The sequence below is a fragment of the Aristolochia californica genome, unplaced genomic scaffold (assembly GCF_029961685.1).
Source record: "Aristolochia californica isolate CCGP_79_NKW_82.1479 unplaced genomic scaffold, dmAriCali1.0.hap1 SCAF_2, whole genome shotgun sequence".
Classification (NCBI taxonomy): Eukaryota; Viridiplantae; Streptophyta; class Magnoliopsida; order Piperales; family Aristolochiaceae; genus Aristolochia; species Aristolochia californica.
The window spans coordinates 48,708,587-48,725,680 of NW_027181881.1; the positions used below are offsets into that span (position 1 = coordinate 48,708,587).

At 39.1% G+C, this 17,094-nt stretch overlaps 3 protein-coding genes across 6 annotated transcripts; 2 read left to right on the top strand and 1 right to left on the bottom strand.

Annotated features, from left to right (window-relative positions):
- The first annotated feature begins 314 nt into the window (after window positions 1-314).
- On the top strand, window positions 315-2,994 carry LOC137956062 (protein NRT1/ PTR FAMILY 5.10-like). 3 transcript variants are annotated; one of them, XM_068803368.1, is made up of 4 exons: window positions 315-507; window positions 591-808; window positions 1,446-1,918; window positions 2,029-2,994. In XM_068803368.1, exons 1-4 carry the CDS (start codon window positions 384-386, stop codon window positions 2,843-2,845), a joined length of 1,632 nt encoding a protein of 543 aa, XP_068659469.1. In that variant the 5' UTR covers window positions 315-383; the 3' UTR covers window positions 2,846-2,994. The 3 variants fall into 3 exon arrangements, with proteins under 3 accessions (XP_068659469.1, XP_068659471.1, XP_068659470.1); XM_068803370.1 differs by lacking the exon at window positions 315-507 and adding an exon at window positions 871-970 and having other exon boundaries at window positions 664-749; XM_068803369.1 differs by lacking the exon at window positions 315-507 and having other exon boundaries at window positions 721-970.
- A 1,875-nt stretch (window positions 2,995-4,869) lies between these two features.
- On the top strand, window positions 4,870-8,374 carry LOC137955864 (transcription termination factor MTEF18, mitochondrial-like). The gene has a single exon (XM_068803042.1). The coding sequence runs from the start codon at window positions 5,299-5,301 to the stop codon at window positions 7,063-7,065; it is 1,767 nt and encodes a 588-aa protein (XP_068659143.1). The 5' UTR covers window positions 4,870-5,298; the 3' UTR covers window positions 7,066-8,374.
- Window positions 8,375-9,697: 1,323 nt separating this feature from the next.
- LOC137955608 (3-phosphoinositide-dependent protein kinase 1-like) lies at window positions 9,698-16,655 on the bottom strand. 2 transcript variants are annotated; one of them, XM_068802625.1, is made up of 11 exons: window positions 16,099-16,655; window positions 14,391-14,571; window positions 14,227-14,279; window positions 14,043-14,144; window positions 13,708-13,813; window positions 13,538-13,616; window positions 11,821-11,986; window positions 10,932-11,066; window positions 10,685-10,848; window positions 10,283-10,505; window positions 9,698-10,180 (listed from the first exon to the last, which is right to left on the bottom strand). In XM_068802625.1, the coding sequence occupies exons 1-11, from the start codon at window positions 16,291-16,293 to the stop codon at window positions 10,097-10,099; spliced, it is 1,488 nt and encodes a 495-aa protein (XP_068658726.1). In that variant the 5' UTR covers window positions 16,294-16,655; the 3' UTR covers window positions 9,698-10,096. The 2 variants fall into 2 exon arrangements, with proteins under 2 accessions (XP_068658726.1, XP_068658725.1); XM_068802624.1 differs by having other exon boundaries at window positions 13,538-13,619.
- Between the last annotated feature and the right edge of the window lie 439 nt (window positions 16,656-17,094).

The following is a 17,094-nucleotide window of genomic DNA, read 5'->3' on the forward strand; positions in this document are numbered from 1 at the left end:
CATCCATGTAAACCCAACCCATCTTAACTCCATTTTATGTCCTTATCTCGTTTGTGAGTTGGATTAGAATTGGGTTTAAGAAAACTCATTCCTGAATCGAAACCCAGTGAGTTTTTTTCCTACCCTATCCCCGACCTCTAGGGTGAAACCAAAAACCCAAATTTGAGGTTTTTGACTAAAAATAGTATTATTACATTCGTCACTTGTAAAATAGTATTGCTGTACATACTGCTTTTTCCTTGCGTCCGTTTGTCCACATGGAGTCAAGATAAAAACCAGAGCTAGACGAAACGTCGAAATAAAGTTGGCAACGCTGTCGGCACTGGGCAATGTCACCTCATTAAAGAAAAGAAAGAAACTTCATTCGTGAGCTTGCTTCCGCCATGGACCTCAATCCAACTACTGCGCTTCTGGAGAAAGATACCGTTGACGGATTCGTCGATTACCGAGGGCGCCCAGTCTCAAGACGCAAAGCTGGAGGATGGAGATCGGCTCTTTTCGTTATGGGTATACAAATTCTAGCCATCTAGATCGTATCTGTAATCTCGACGTTTTTCTCACTTTTTGTATTTCTATCCTGGATTTAAAAGGAGGGGAAATGGCGGAGAGGTTTGCGTACTATGGGATAGCATCGAATCTGATCAACTATCTGATGGGTCCCTTTGGTAAATCGATGGCTGAGGCAGCGGCAAGCATAAATATATGGTCTGGATGTATCTGTGTGATTCCCCTCTTGGGAGCTTTGCTGGGTGATTCCTTTCTCGGCCGATATCGGATGATCCTTGTTACTTCTTTCCTTTATATTTTGGTTAGTTTTGTATTTTCTCCCTCCAAATCTTCCCCAATTTTCCAACTATTCGACTTCTCCAGGTTAGATGTGCGGATGAGCTAAGTTATCTACGTTCTGCTTTGGAAATTCATGACCGAGAGAGCTGAAACGGGCTGGATGGAACTATGGGAAAGATCAAACGTGGGTTTATACGATTTACGCTCATTTCTGTTTCAGCAAATTGCAAAATCCATTTGAGCAGGATCGACTGATTGATACACCTAAAGTAGGTTCGGAGGAGTCGATGTTGTCAAAGCGGACCTTATTATCCATTTTTTTTCAGGTGGCCAAGCATGTTTTTGGGCAAGAAATTGGTGGATGAATGGATTTTTTGGTATCACCGTGATCATGATATATATTTTTTAACTTGGGGTTGTTAATGAGGTTAAGATTTTTGCTGAAACAAAAAACGCTGCTCATCTGGATGCCTTTCAAAACCCGATCTATAAACCAACTTTTAATAGGTTCTCAAGTTTTCGTGAGCAGAACCCTGTAGATTGAGAGGTAGGTTCCCAAAGGCTGCACAAAAGAATATACAGAAACTCATGCTCTCACAATTTTTTTTTTTGTTAATCTTGAAAAAGAAACATTTTTTTTTACTTCAAATTCGATGCAGGGTACAGGCATGTTGACTCTTTCAGTCATCATTCCTTCTCTTCGCCCGTTACAGGATCCAGAGCGAGGGACTTGTCCACCAGCAACTCAGTTTCAGACCTTTTTCCTATTCACTTCTCTCTACTTGGTGGCAATTGCACAAAATAAGCCCTGTGTGCAAGCCTTCGGTGCAGATCAATTCGATGCACAAGACCCGCAGGAAAGCAAGTCAAAGAGCTCCTTTTTCAACTGGTTGAACTTTTCTCTTTGCTTCGGCAGCGGCGCGTCTACTATCATTGTGCCTTTCATCGAAGACAACAATAGCTGGGGCCTCGGCTTCGGCCTTCCCTGCATTTCCATGGTGGCTGCCTTGGCCATTTTCTTGCTTGGCACTCCCAGTTATCGTTACCCAAAGAAGACAAGCGGGCTGGTAATAAGAAGCTGTCGAGTTGTTGGCGCAGCAGCTGAACAAGTGCCTTCTGGGGACGATGACCGGTATGACAATTGTTTCATTTTACTCTAGAAGAAAGGATACAAAGAGGGCCGTCTATCCTTGGGAGACTTGTAGCCTGTACTAACTAATGCATCATCGTCAAAAATTTTAGGCGTGTCATTCAAATTTCGTCTGAGGAAACCCATCATCCCCGAAAATCAGATTGGAGCAGATTAATCATGGAGTCGAAGGAAGTTCTGCAGTTGACGCCAATCTGGGTTACGTGCTTATTTTATGGAGTAGTAAATGCACAACCCTTGAGCCTCTTCACTAAGCAAGGCGGCACCATGGATAGGCGAGTGAGTCGTGATTTCCAAGTACCGGCAGCTGCCTTACAGTCAACAAGCAGCATCATGATGCTCCTTCTTGTGCCGATCTACGATGGTGTATTTGTTCCGATGACGAGGCTTTTCACAAAGCTGCCCTCTGGCATAACAATGCTGCAAAGGATTGGCATCGGGTTGCTTCTGTCTATCGCATCGATGGTAGTGGCGGCGGTGGTGGAGTCACGGCGGCTTGAAATGGCGAGAGAGTTGGGTCTGGTTGATGAGGGCGACGCGACGGTGCCGATGAGCGTGTGGTGGTTGTTACCTCAGTTTGTGTTGTATGGAACGGCGAATGTGTTTGTGTACATCGGGTCGTTGGAGTTCTTCTACGGTGAAATGCCAGAGGGGTTAGGGAGTGTGGGGATTGCCTTGTGCCTGGCCACATATGGCATTGGGAGCTTCCTGAGCGGGATTTTGATCTCGGCGGTTGACATGGCAAGCGGAGCGGTGGGTAAAAGCTGGTTCGATTCCAACCTCAACCGAGCTCACCTTGACTATTTTTACTGGCTTGTGGCGGCGTCAAGTGCTATCGGTTTTGGACTCTTCATTTATTTAGCCAAATCTTACGTTTACAAAAGCCAAAGACTGAGAGACAGCTTTTAGTCCTCCGCTCTACCGACTGAGCTAAGGTTAGTTAGCTTTTATTTGTTGAGAGTGTAAATATTTATGTAAATAATAAGCAGTGTAGTGATGGTAATTGTTAATATAATACATTATATTTTTAATGCCGGTGAGGTAATGATGTCGGTTGATGTGACCTTTGCTAATATTAAAGCCGAATAAAGTTGCTTGACACGGAAGGTGAAAGATCCGTATTAACTACCCAAACAGCATTCATTACCTTCGACCTCATCTTTCTATATGGGTAATTAAGTATAAATATAATTTAAATTTATTAAGTTTCCGTGTGAAACCGCAACGGACTTGGAGCATGACTTGGAGTATTTAGAAAGGAAATCAGATTGTCGGTGGCTTAATTAAAATCGGGACGTCTTCACGAGGCCATGATCGAACACACTTTCATCGTCGAAGAGGAGCCATGAATCCGAAGCGCCGCCTCTCCGACGGAGACGAGGAAGTTCAAGTTCGCTGGAAGAAAACGAGAATTACCCAAGTCTTGGATTTTGACTTATCGTTCCAAGACGACAACTTCGAGATTCTTGAGAGTCTACAGCGGTGCGAGGAGGAAAGAATGTTGAGGGCGGGAAACGATCAGAACGCTGTCTGCTGTGATAGACCAGAGGAACGTCGAGTGGTGGGTAATAGAGGCAATATACTAACCGAGCCAGCTCGAGTTCGGTTCGATTCGATTCGTTATCTATCAAGCTCGAGTTGAGTTCGAGCACCGAAATCGGCTCGTTTATCTTAACGAGCTAAACTCGATTAAAGCCAGGTTCGGTTCATCGGCTCGAGGTGAGTCGGATCAGTATCGGGATCGCGAGCGGGAGCGAGAGCGAGGTAGGGAAAATTTTTCCTCCCCTCGTCACCGCCGAGCCCCTCCCGTCGGCTGTTATCGCCGTCGTAGTTGTTCGCCGGCCGTCTCTACCGCCGTCGCAACTGCTAATCAGCCGCCTCTGTGGCCGTCCATTCGATTTCATCCTCTCCTCGCCGTCGCCTTTGTTTCTGTCACTGTTGCCTCCATCGCAGCCGTCATCCCTCCCCGGTGCCGTAACCCCCTTCCCTCCGCGTCGTCTCGGCGGAAAACCAGAACCTAAGTTCAGGGGAGAAATAATTTCCCCCCTCCCCCGCGCGAAGAAGATCTCACACATGCGAGATCATAAAGTAAAAAAAAAAAAAAATTCCTCTCAAAAAAATTAAAAAATAAATTTTATAGAAATAAGTTTCTATAAACTATTAGTGTCTCATGTTTTTTAAAATATTTTTCTAATTGAATTTTTTATTAAAAATGATATAATTTTTTAAGTAAGATTTTTGTACCAAGATGAGGTAAAAAACTGTATAAATTTTTTTTGAATAAGTATTTAACAGTTGATGCTGTAATACTTTTAGCATGAAGCAATTTTCATTGTAATTTTGTGTTTGATATTTTATTTAATTAAAAATTTATCGATAAGTATAATAATATATTAGATTGATTATTAATTTTTATTTATTTCCCTAAAAGAGACAAATAAAAGGTCCATTTAACTTTCCTAAGAAAATTTTAAAATATTTCTTGTAATTTTCTAATAAGTCACTAATAGTAATAAGATTTTATTTAAAGATTTTTTTGGGAATATGTATCATAGGAAAAATATTTTTAGTTTTTCCTAGAATATAAATTTTCATCTAGGGGCACTGATGAGGCCATAATAAATTATGGCCAGATTCAAAAATTATTTGCTTTATAACCATCCATATGATCTTTTCTATAGAAGAGGCCCAAAATTTTAGGTAATTTATCTAAACACAACCCTCATAAATTTAATGTTTCAAATATGATCTAATTCTAAATACTATCTTCAAAATCTGTTAAATTTGAAGGTCAATTATGAATTAAAATATTTATAAAAAATAATTAAATAAAAATAGAAAAGGATCCACCTTTCTTACCAATCAAATAGAGAGGCAAAACGTCATCCCCTCCTTTTCCTCTCTTCAGTTGCTGAACCTGAGCGAGAGGAGAAGAGGGGAGGAGTTCCCTTTGTTCTGTTTAAGTTGCAGGTGCCTCCTTTCAGTAATTTTTTTGTTTAGTCTTTGAATTGTCTTTCTTGTTCCATAGATTTCCTCTGCAGCCTTCACCTCTCATTTTCAATTAAACCTGAGATCAGACCCGTGCCCACCCTATTTTCACCTAGCCATTTTGGCGGATCGACTTCTCTGACTCTGTCCCAAGTTTCAATTTCCAAATTCCAAGTCTCCTCCATGTTTACCATTAAAGAACGCCTTCAAGAAAACCCTTGTAATCGAACTTCGCTAGCTTTGTCAATGGCGGCTTCTGCCGCGGGAGCAGCACAAGCAGTTGCCAACTTTCCGTTCGAAGGTTGAATTTTTGTCTCCGCATTGCTTCTCTAGTTCTTTATTCATCTTTAGTAGAACATTCCACTGATATCAGGATGGCCCATACTTGGAGGCCTGGAAGAAAGTCTATTCTCGGTTTCGTTTACTCGCTTTTCTCAGAGAGCAAATCATCAGAGGCTGCATTGCTATATCAAACTGCAGGAACTCTCCGCTTTGCAGAAAACTCACATCTTTACGCCGCTAGACATTCATTTTCTATTAGAGTATCTTGTTTGAAGGTTTCGGAAGGCCTCTTGTCAGAAGATAAAAGACGCAGTCGGCGAGCTGCTGTTAAGGAAGCCCAAGCCGCCCTTTTGGATTACCTCCATTCCACGCGAAGCCTACAGTTCACTGATGCCGAACATATGAGCAAGCACTCACCCAATTTCCTTGCCAAACTTCTAGGCAGAATAGGAAACGAAGAAGATATTGGGCGGTCAGTTACCCGCTTTCTCCGCTACCACCCCATCAACGAGTTCGAACCTTTCTTCGAAAGCTTAGGTCTGAAGCCTTCAGAATACGCTCCATTTCTTCCTCGTGAGTTAATGTTTCTTACTGATGATGAGCTCTTACTTGAGAATTATCATATTTTGTGTAATTATGGGATTGCCCGCAGTAAGATCGGAAAAATATATAAAGAAGCTACCGAGGCTTTTCACTATGATTATGGCGTGTTGGCCTCCAAACTCCGTGCCCTTGAAATTTTGGGTCTGAATAAAACGACCGTTAGTAAGCTTGCTACAGCCAGTCCTCGTCTTTTAATTGGTAATATTGTACTTGATGACTTTGTTAATGTGTTAGAGAAATTGAAAAACTTTGGATTTCAGTCTGATTGGATCTGTGGATTGTTGTCTGAAAGGAACTCCTATAACTGGAGCAGAATTCTTGACTTAATACATCTTTTAAGTGGAATGGGGTACTCTTTTGAAGAATTAAGAGTGATGATCACCAAGCATCCTGATTTTTTATTGGAGGGATCAGGGAAGATTGTCAATTTACTTGTTGGACTATATCTGAAATTGGGAAATGAAATTGGCCTGATCAAAAGGTTCCTTTTGCAGTTCCCTGCAGTTCAATGTGGAAGCTTCTTAAGAACTTTAAGACGGGGGTTGATATTTTTTTCTGAGATAGAAATGGTGCCTGAAGATGTTGGAGAAGTCATGCAGGCCCACCCACACATTTTAGGCATTTGCCCTTTGAAGAAAACCACCAGTATTCTTTCAATATTAAATGTTGGGAAGAAACGGTTGTGTGGAATTATAAAGCATGACCCAGAACAGTTGAAATTTTTTATCTTGGGAACTAGACTAACTCCTCTACCAACATTAGAAAAAGACAACCCCTTAATGCAGAAGATGGAGTTCTTGGTGAGCATCGGATTTGTTGAGAACTCTGATGAGATGAAGAGAGCACTGAAGAGATTTCGAGGAAGAGGTGCTGAACTTCAGGAGAGATTTGCTTGTCTTGTGGAATCCGGGCTGAACAGGGAAGATGTTTTCAAGATAGTCAAACAAGCTCCTCAGATTTTAAACCAGTCAAGTGAAGTGATCAAGAAAAAAATTAGTTTCCTTGTAAACAATTTGGGTTACCCCATCGAGTCCTTGGTGTCATTTCCATCATATGTCTCATTTACAACTGAGAGAGTTAAGTCGAGGTTTGCCATCTATACTTGGCTCAAGGAAAGAGGTGCAGTGAGCCCTACCTTGGCCTTGAGCACTATCCTAGCTACTTCAGAGATGATATTTGTAAAGCAAATTGTGGAACTGCATCCAGAAGGCCCCAAAGTTTGGGAAAATTACAAGAAAAAAATCTCATCAGATTAACAACTGTATATTAACTTCTTTAAAATTGACATATGATTCTTTTTGGCTGCTCAACTTCTCTGCTTTTGTTGATTGTCTTAGTATTTGTAGCAAATATCTGAAATTGTTGTCAATCACTGGTGGTGAGTTACTATTTCCAAACTTCTGATAATATTAGATGTCGACTCACGTATTCACTGGTGGTGAGTTACTATTTCCAAACTTATGATAATATTAGATGTCCACTCACATATTAAACGTTCTTTCTTAGGTCTCTACTGAGGTTACTCTAAAATCTGGTTAGCATGTAATTTCTTATAAATTGGACCAGTTCATCTTCTGTAGATTACTTCCCTTTTGCTTCTCTGTTTTTATTGATTCTTACCTGATGGCATCTGCAAAATTTGCTTGGTCTTCTTCTTCCTCCTTTTTTTTGTTTTTTTTGTTGTTGTTGTCATCAGGGGATCCCAACTCTGTAGTGCTGGAATATTAAAGACCCCGCAGTTCATCTTTGTCAAATAGCCCAACCTGAGCTTTGGAAAATATTTGCTATGATAAGTTATACCATTTTTCTTGAGAAAAAAGTTATTCCATGCGATATAAGTAAAGTTTGATTTTATTTTGTGTTGGATTAGATTTATCACAATCATCATCAATGACTTGTCAAATATGTTGGACCAGCTGCATTAGTCTTTGGCCTCCATTCTGATCGGCATTTTTTTAGTCTTTACTCTTTATTTCCATTTTCACCATTTTCAGCCTTCCCCCATTTCTCTGTCCATCAACAATGTTAAAAAATTATTTTCACTGGTGCAGATGGTAATCGTTTCCTAACTTACGATCTTAAATGGCTCTCATTTTCTCATGTAGTGGTAGTTTGGGACCGCTCTTAGTGTCCCTATATGTGTTCATAACTAATTTTCTCTTTCCTAATTTTTCTATTTCCATCACTCCATTCTTATCTGAATGATACTCTCGGTCTTCAAATTTCTTCATTGTTCTACATTTTGCTTTAGTTGATGAAACTAAAACCATTTAAAGTTCCGTTTTTTATGGGTTTTCTTTTTTGGTGGATAAGTGGGGAATCAAATCTATTATCAGTGTCTAGAAGATGTTTCTGGACAAGCTATTTCAGCAAAGAAATGGATGAGTCAACTGCATTAACGTGTGAAACCCCAATAGTTTTGAAGAAATCTTATAATGACTTATGTCGTGGATTAAGTGTATCTTACTTATCAACTCTGTGCAGAGGGGTCCAACAATTTTAAAGACATAACTCAAATAGAGACAAAATTTATCTCTTGTTCAACTATTTGGTAAGAAGGGCCTACTTCTTATGCAGATCAACTTATTTTAGCCATTATTTGAATTTTCAGAATATATATTAACAATATCTGATTGCTCCAGGCGAATATGGTTCTCCTACCCAGTCCTCTGTCACCCAAAATCTTCCTGCACAGAAAAAAAAAAAACACGGGGTAAGCTTTTCCTTACTCTTGTTTAGTTACTTGTTTTGAGCCTTAAGGTATCTGACCGGTATGTTTTCCATCAGTATTTATGTGTGATCTCATGATCTTTTGCATATTCAGAAACTGAGTTTTGTCAACTGTTTCATTGACCTCAGAATGGTTGCAAACAGCCAAATTCTCTTTATTGTGCCCTTTATATCATTCAATTTTTTTACTCATATATCATTGAATTATTTTTTTTCTCTCTCTCTCTCTTGAATAAAAAGAAGAAGAAGAAGATACTGTTCTGGGTATTCAAGCGCCAAATGCAGTTTTGGGTGCTGAAATTGTATAGAAATAACTTTAAACAAGAGATGCAAACATGAGTGATACATGTGATCTCGGCCGTCACATTTCTCTTTTTCAAAGATCAATGGTACAACTAATTGATTAATAAATATTTTGAGATTAAAGCTTCTACGTCTTTTTTCCCTCTTCAGGATGAAAATTCTCAACCTTAATCTGATGTGGATTCCAAGAGCTCAAGCCACAGGACTCCAACAAATATCAAAACAGCTCATCTTTCATCGCGAGCAAGTTTTGGGATGTCGTTTTCCTCCAGAAATCCAAAAACCTTTTAATTATCTACAATACCTAATGCCCAATTTTGTCTCTCTGCAGTGGGGGAAACCGCTAGGTGAAGCGTCAAGGTTGAAGTGGGTAGAGAACAGACAATTCTCATAACTGGAAGCCAGCTTCTTTTCTGATTATATGGCAACTTGCTACAGGCATTTGTATGTCCCATGATTTAGATGTTGATGCTGGATTTTAATACAAAATTTTGGGCTTCCACCAAGTTATTGCGTTTGAGATGGGTCAATTCTGTATATGCATTTTATAAAACTACTGAATGTAAGACCGTTTGACCAGTGGAAGTACCACTGCTTGAGCAGCTAATGGATTGTCAATTTGTCATGTCCTCCGTCTGCTATGACCAGAACAACAGCCAGGCAGCAAAAGTATTTGCCAGCCATGCCAACAATTGGAGCTGTTCTTCAAAACAAGAGATGGTTATCTTGTCTACGACAACAATTTTCATCTTTGCAAAGTCGGTAGTTTATTCTTTGCTGTAAGCTGTGATACTCATTACGTTGCAAAACCCTAAACTAGAATTTTAAGCTGGAAGCACTGCCACATTTTTTCAGTAACTCGACTAGAACAAAAATTTTCTATACAAATAGTAATTTCAAAAAATTGAAAATTTCTGTTACAGGCGTGGCTGGTACAAAGAAAAAATTTCCACTCCGGGTGGCAAATAAAGTAAAAAAAAAAAAAAAAACGAAACAAAAAGTGGAAAAATAACACGTTAGAGCAGGGAGGGGGGAGTAAGTCCATTGCCTTCTCACTAACCCATAACTTATGCGGCGCAGAGATTCAATGTCCAGTCCCAACATTAAGCAGCTCCAAGGGATGAGTGCTGGAACTTGTGGCAGCAAGCACATCTCCTTCCTTCACAACGAATTCAATCCTTTCAAAGGATTATTTCAATCAGCCCAATGACAATGTCCCAGAAATGGAACAAGCTGGTAATAAAGCCACTGGAATCATCGGTTTTGAAGACCCTCGATGGCCTTTTTCCATTGCCATGCTCTCTGTTTGGCATCTTCAAATGTAATGACTTTCTTAGGCTGAAACACAAAAACTTGCGTTAAGGAAATCCAGTGGTTGGGTATCATAACTAAACGTGGAAAGAATCAAGCATACTAAATGTGCATAAGTTAATTAAGTACCGTCACAATCTTGAACCACGAGGAGTTTGTTACTTGAATGCTGAGGTCGTTGGGATTATCAGACCAGATTATATTTCCTTTCAGAATAAATTTTGAAGGGTCCACGTATATCAACTTGGGTTTGTCAGTGAGAATGAGTTGCACTTTCTTGTTTGTTATCTTTTGTATCTTCTTCACCATAGAAATCATCACTACAGTTTCCCCAGGTTCCAGAAATTCTCGCCTACAAAGTACAAGAGAGCTCATTAGTGTACAAGATAAAATCCGGAAAACTATTGAAACTACTACAGCAAAAATCCCAAAAGCAATAAGCACCCGGTATCTATTATGTACGTTCAAGATGTTCTGTAACTGGCTCATTAAAATGAAACCAATGCCGCTATAGCAAACTTCTGAACATACCATCTAGAATCAAACGAATCAATGGAAGCAATCCTGGACAGTGCAGAAGATTCAGATGATGACGTCCCACCACTACTACCATCAGCCCCAGGATTGATCTGGGACCCATCACCAGTATGTGCAAGGCTCCATGGAGCGTCTTGGTCATCATCACCCTCAGTCGCCTGAAATGAAACAAAATCAATATACACAATGAATGCTATTGAAAATAGTAAATACAAAGGCAACACAAAGAAGAAGATCATACATTTGGATCCAAAACGAGTTTTGGGGCCGGTTGTTCCCTCAAATTTTCCCAATCAATTCCTTCAAAGAAAGGATGCATCTTAAGCACAGCATAACCATCAGATCCGGCCCCCAATCTTTTGCTTGGTTCTGTGTCCTGCAGAGGTTGAAGTTGGAAAATGAATAAGACATTTTCAGTTATATCATTAATGATTTGGTCCACTGCACTGTAATAGTAAATCCAATCTTTTAGAACATGTGGAAGATTCTATGCAGTTCCAAAGAAGTTGCAGCAGTTCAGCCATTCTGCCTAGAATGCTAAAGAATTATCTCTTTCAGAAAGGACGCAGCAAGTAAACATCATAAAGCATGGGCCCTAGTCCATGCAGTCCACTAATCACAGACATCACAGGCACTCGTGCTTCTACCAAAAAGACAGCCCTACAAACAGCAAGTAATTATAGACCTAAAAATTAATCAAAAGCCACAAAACAGGACATTTACACTCATAAAAAGAAACAGATCAGCAGCAATTGCATTGAAACATATAAAAGAGAAACGTCTATAAATCCTGCAGTGTTGATGATTTTACACAGGTAATACAGTTGAACTCTCAGTAGAATGGACTGGATTAAATCTTTTCTTTTATAAAGATAGACAGGAAAAAAAAAAAAGCTGCTACCTTGACCATTCCTAGCCAACTGCAAAAAAATGAACTTTTGGTTTTTGCAGTTTCAGCCATACATTTCGGATATATAGGAAAAAGAAAAGAAATCAGAAGTGAAATAACTCATAAGAGAAAATATCTGGCCAGTAAAATAGAAGGAGAAAATGCAAATAAAGACATGGCTCTGTGGAAAAGAAAAAGTAGGTAAAAAGGATATCCTGAATTCCAGGTGATGGCTGCTTACCAGTAATTTATCAATAAGATCTCTTGCTTCATCAGAAAAGTAGTCCGGAAATTTAAGGTCCCTGGCTATAATCCTCTGGAAAATAAGCCATTCACTGGCATCTTTAAAAGGAGAAGTTCCAGATAGCATTTGATATAAGGTGCAGCCAAGTGCCCAAAGGTCATTTCTGTCTCAATAACCATAAGACTGCATGAGATACATACAAATATGATTGAACTCAATTACCCAAATGCAGGTTAAGGAAGTTTAATGGACTAATGAACTACAATTAAATTGGGTTAGGTTCATCCCAAAATGAATACCCTGAGTTAAGAAACCTTCTCTCCAACAACTAATAACTCAAGACCTTCCAAATATGTTTCTCTAAACACACACACACACAGAGTTGAACTATTTCTTCACAACCACACTTACCGCACCAAAAAAACAACTTTGCTCACATGTCGGTCTGTCAGAAAAACTGGCCCAGGACAGGGAGAACATGGACATGGGCACAGTGAATGAGACAAGGACCAAATTACAAAAGTGGTGGGCTTGTTTTTTGTTCCCATACCATGCTCCAGGTTGGCTCATCCCAAAATGACTAGCTTAAGTTGGAGGGAATTTTTTGCCATCTAATAAGTTCAAGATTTCCAAGTCAAAACCCACACGGTTGTTCCCCCACAAAAACACCTCTGACACCCAGCAAACAAACCTAAGGAGAACACAGACATGACCCACAGTGAATGAAACAAGGACCACATTACAAAGTAGACCTGGCCTTGGTTTTTGTTCCCACACCATTCTCCAGGTTAGTTCACCCCAAAATGACTAGCTTAAGCTGGAGGGTTTTTTTATTTTTTCCGTTATCTAATAAGCTTAAGATTTCAGAGCCAAAACCCATATGGGTGTTTCCCCTCAAAAACATCTCTGATACCCAGACCTACAGTGCAAGAAACAAGGTCCACATTACAAAAGTGGACCTGGCCTTGGCTTTTATGCCCATACCAAGCTTCAGGTTGGTTCATCCCAAAATGACTAGCTTAAACTAGAGAGGGGTTTCCCCCCTATCTAATAAGCTCAAGATTTCCAAGTCAAGACCAATACGGTTGTTTCCCCTCAAAAACACCTCTGACACCCAGAAAGCAAATCTGGGACATTTAGCACATATATAAGAACAGAAAGATGGGGCTTTTATCCACCAACACGCTAGTAAGGAATTATGTGGTGTCCAGGTTGGCCAAATATTCCATTTAGTTTGAGCTGAATCATTCTAGGCAAGGCCTACCTAAATTTGCATTAAACAGATGCCCCAATGGACCTATTAGTGATCAGGCCTATTTCAATTTTGGTGATGATCCGAAGACCATCAGTTGTACATATTTCATTCCCCGTTGAATGATAAAGACCAAATTCGTTATTCTAAGATATACAGCTTATGTTATGATAAGGACATATATCACTCATATATCAGTTTTTAAACCTATAAAGATGGTTTTTTGTCTATCATGGCTCATTAAGTACCCATGATTATAGTGATTTTGGGATTGACATGTGTCATTTGCCTCATCCATACACTATGCAAATAAAAATGAAAAATAATCATCGAAATTACAATAATACATGTGTTGGATGTCAGCATAACAGTTAGTGGTGAGTTGAACATTGCGCTCATACATTATTTTATTATATGACCAACTAATTGTCCTTGGATGAAAAACTTTTGATTTTTTCTTACCCAAATGTAGCAGGAGAAGAATTGAGGACTTCTGGAGGGACATATGCTGCTGTTCCTACAAAGGTGCAGGCCTTTTCATCTGCTAAAGTTCATCAAAGACAAGTTAATAACCAAATGTCCAATCAACCCAGGAAAAAGTCAACTCAGACAAGATTTTAGTTTTCACTCACTGGAAGACGTTGATAGTAGTTTAATTTGGCTATCCTTCATTGGCTTTACACTACCAAAATCGGCAATTTTAATATGCCCATCTGAAGTAAATAGCAAATTCTCTGGCTGGCATTGGAAAAGTATTAGCAAGTAAAATAAGTTAGTAATTGTATCGGTTAGTAATTGCATTGGTTATGTATATAACAATAAAGTCACAATTACGTCAGGTTCAATCTTGAATTATATAATATTACAGATAAGAGAAACAAAAGATAATTGGACGTTGAAGGAGACAGATACGAAAAGGGTGATCTGCAGAAGCCAGATGAAGAAAATTATAAAATTTCACAATTACCTTAATATCTCGATGAATTAACCCTACACTATGTATATATTCTAATGCATCAATGACTTCAGCTGCATAGAATCTTGCATCAGCCTCTGAAAGACGCCCTTTCTGCGGTCAAAGAAATTAAACTAAATGATGATCATGACGGACGCCACATGGAAACATAAGTTCATTTGCATGCAAATGTTACCCTGGTTATTTGATCGAAAAGCTCTCCACCTTCACAAGATTCCAGGGCCATATCTTCATAAGATAGTCAGCAAGGCAAGTAAGACAAACAATTCAATCTAGGCAGATAGTAACAATCATTAAACAATTGCATCATTGATTCTTCCCAAAAGTAGAAATACCTACAAAGTGAATAGTTGTCTTGAAATGTGAAGAATAGCCGAACAATGCCAGGGTGATCCAATTGGTCTAGCACAATTCGCTCCAACTTAACATATGATGTCTTTTTCTCTTTGGTGATAAACTTTTTATCCATGATCTTCAAGGCATACAGCTTTCCGGTATCCTTTTTCTTCGCCCTCACAACCTGAAGACAATGGAACATTTAGTCAGATCAAACATAGGAGAAAAAGAAAAACAAGAAATTGAAAAACACCAATTTTATTGTTTCTCAACCTTCCAATTTAAATTGCCAGCACTCACTTTAAAAATGAAAAAAAAAAATTCTCAATCATATATATTCTTGAAATGGATACTTTTAGCAACTTAAAACATTCCACCACTTCTGAAGCTGGTCATCTTTCCTTCAAGTTCCCCGAGAGTAAAAAGCTTGGAGCTTATGCATGTCACGTTTTCTTACATGACCACTCAAACTATTCGAAGGTAAAGCTCAAGAGATACACCTAATAATAGTTTTTACACTTGGATAGGGATGTTGGACTTCAACTGGCGATAAAAAAGCTTGGTCCAAGGTTCTTCACCAAGTGAAGTATAATTTATAGATTCCAGAAATCAAGTAAAGTATACCAATGATTTTGTCAGTTAAAAATTGTCTCCAAGATCACAGGAAAAATTGTATCATCCATTCAATGGCAAAAAAGGAGGTGAAAACTCCATTTTCTTCACTACTAGAGATATTTAAGACACTCATCCTGAAAAGTAAAAATATGGACAGAAAGGGAAAGTTAGAGTTTAATACCTCTCCACCCTAATTACTACAGATAAATAACATAAAATGCATCTCCATTGCGCACAAGCTTTACAGAAGAATAAGAGTGAAAAAGTTCGTGAGAGACAATAGTGAGTCCTCTTGGAAAGGTGGCAGAAATGTTTAAATGCTTCTTGGACACTGCATCAATTAGGAAACTAGGCCATAAACTTTCTTGTGTTGGTTTTTTTACCCTCTGGCTTTTGTGACTGAATCCGGTGGTCTTTTAAGGTACCTTGAGGATATAACACGGTGCACAGCAATCCACTAGTGTGTACTATAACCGGCTTACAGTATTAGAATAAACGTAACTCCAAACAGACCTTATGGCTAAACTCTAATTAGTGCATCCTTGCACCTACTGGACTAGCAGAGAAGGAGAGTACCTCATTCTCCTTCAAATTTGGATATTAGCCAAACCCAAGATTTCTAGTCTTCCCAGCCACCCGCATGTTTTATGTTCATTATTCTATGGCCCTTTTATATATCTATCGTCATTTATTACAAGTTCATTTACTAAAATACCTTCAATCATCTAGTAGAATTAACATACTCCTCCATGGTTCACTTAAAAATGAGATCTACACGAGAAGAACATCATAATTCTCCGTGCAATGTTTCAGTAGAATGGCATTTTTACGCAGCATCACACATGCATTTTATATTCCAATGCGACAAAATTTCGTCCGCATTGCTCACGATACAAAAATTCTTGCAAAAAAAATGCGCCAAACGCCATCAGTAATCTTCGCTTTCTCCAGGGATCATAGTTACTGTTTTTATAATTTCCCACAACAGAAAAAGGTATTAGCATTATGCATCTCGAGTGAAGCTCCCAAAGGAAAACACGTCATACCCATAAACCCCCTTAACAAAGAGAAATAATAGGCAAAACAAGGGACTTACCTTGGAATAGGATCCGACGCCGTAAATCTTCCCCAACTCAAAATCTTGAATGGTGAACTGCTCCTGCGGAGCCCGAAACGTAAAACTCCTAGATCGCTCGACGGCAGCAGCACTATTTCCACTGGCAGTCTGATTCTGCAAACGCATCTTCGATTCGAAATCTTTTTCCATTTCGTCGCCACCAATCAACATCATCTCTCTGTTCAACCTTCCCACGCCACCATTCTTCGTCTCTCTCTCTCTCTCTCTCTCTCTCTCTCCCCTTCCCTCTTCCGTCTTTCCTTTTCCTCTGGATGTCACGTCACGGCCTCCAACGAAGGCTTACTGGTCAACGAAGACCAAAGAATCATCAGATTCCCTCTTGGGAGGTCTGGTAAAGCGCGAAAAAGAGAGGGTTTTATATGCCATTTATCGACAACCTTTTGCACACAACGAGAAAGAAGGCCAAAGGAAGAGCCATTATTTTTCTTCCTTCGTCTTTGTTGCCTTTCTTTTTCAGGAGAAGAAGGAGACTGAGGAGTCGGTTGCAGAGCACATGGAAAAGGAATGATGATTGATGGTGCTGCAGTTTTTGTGCAAAATATTAACTCTCCCCGTAAAAGCAGTTGCTTTGATGCGAACGAATGGGAACGCCGTCTGACGAGAGCAAGATGATGGGCTTCCATACCTGTGGGTCCTCCTCATCAACGATGCCTCTGATCATGATCTCTATGAGAGGCTGCTCATCAAGGGTATCGTTCGTAATAAGAATGGCACTTCTATTTTTATTTTAAAATTTAATTAAAATAAAATAAAAAACATTAAAATATTTTTTAAATAGTAAATGCTTGAGACAAAACAAAGTACAATTAGAAGAAAATTAGTTTTACATTATAATGGTAAAATTAAAATTTAAGGAATTCCATGGAAAAGAAAAGAAAAGAAAAGAAATGGAGAATTTAACTGTTATTATTTATAAAAATAATTAGTGAAAAAAAAGAATTTGATCATATCTCA

Excerpts from the sequence above, each read along its gene's own strand:
- LOC137956062 (XM_068803368.1), top strand. The coding sequence starts at position 384 with ATGGACCTCAATCCAACTACTGCGCTTCTGGAGAAAGATACCGTTGAC. Across the intron at positions 508-590 it reads ATCGGCTCTTTTCGTTATGG|GAGGGGAAATGGCGGAGAGG; the intron begins GTATACAAATTC and ends TGGATTTAAAAG. Across the intron at positions 1,919-2,028 it reads CCTTCTGGGGACGATGACCG|GCGTGTCATTCAAATTTCGT; the intron begins GTATGACAATTG and ends CAAAAATTTTAG.
- LOC137955864 (XM_068803042.1), top strand. The coding sequence starts at position 5,299 with ATGGCCCATACTTGGAGGCCTGGAAGAAAGTCTATTCTCGGTTTCGTT.
- LOC137955608 (XM_068802624.1), bottom strand. The coding sequence starts at position 16,293 with ATGATGTTGATTGGTGGCGACGAAATGGAAAAAGATTTCGAATCGAAG. Across the intron at positions 14,280-14,390 it reads TCAAGACAACTATTCACTTT|ATATGGCCCTGGAATCTTGT; the intron begins GTAGGTATTTCT and ends TATCTTATGAAG. Across the intron at positions 10,181-10,282 it reads CGTGGTTCAAGATTGTGACG|CCTAAGAAAGTCATTACATT; the intron begins GTACTTAATTAA and ends TTTGTGTTTCAG.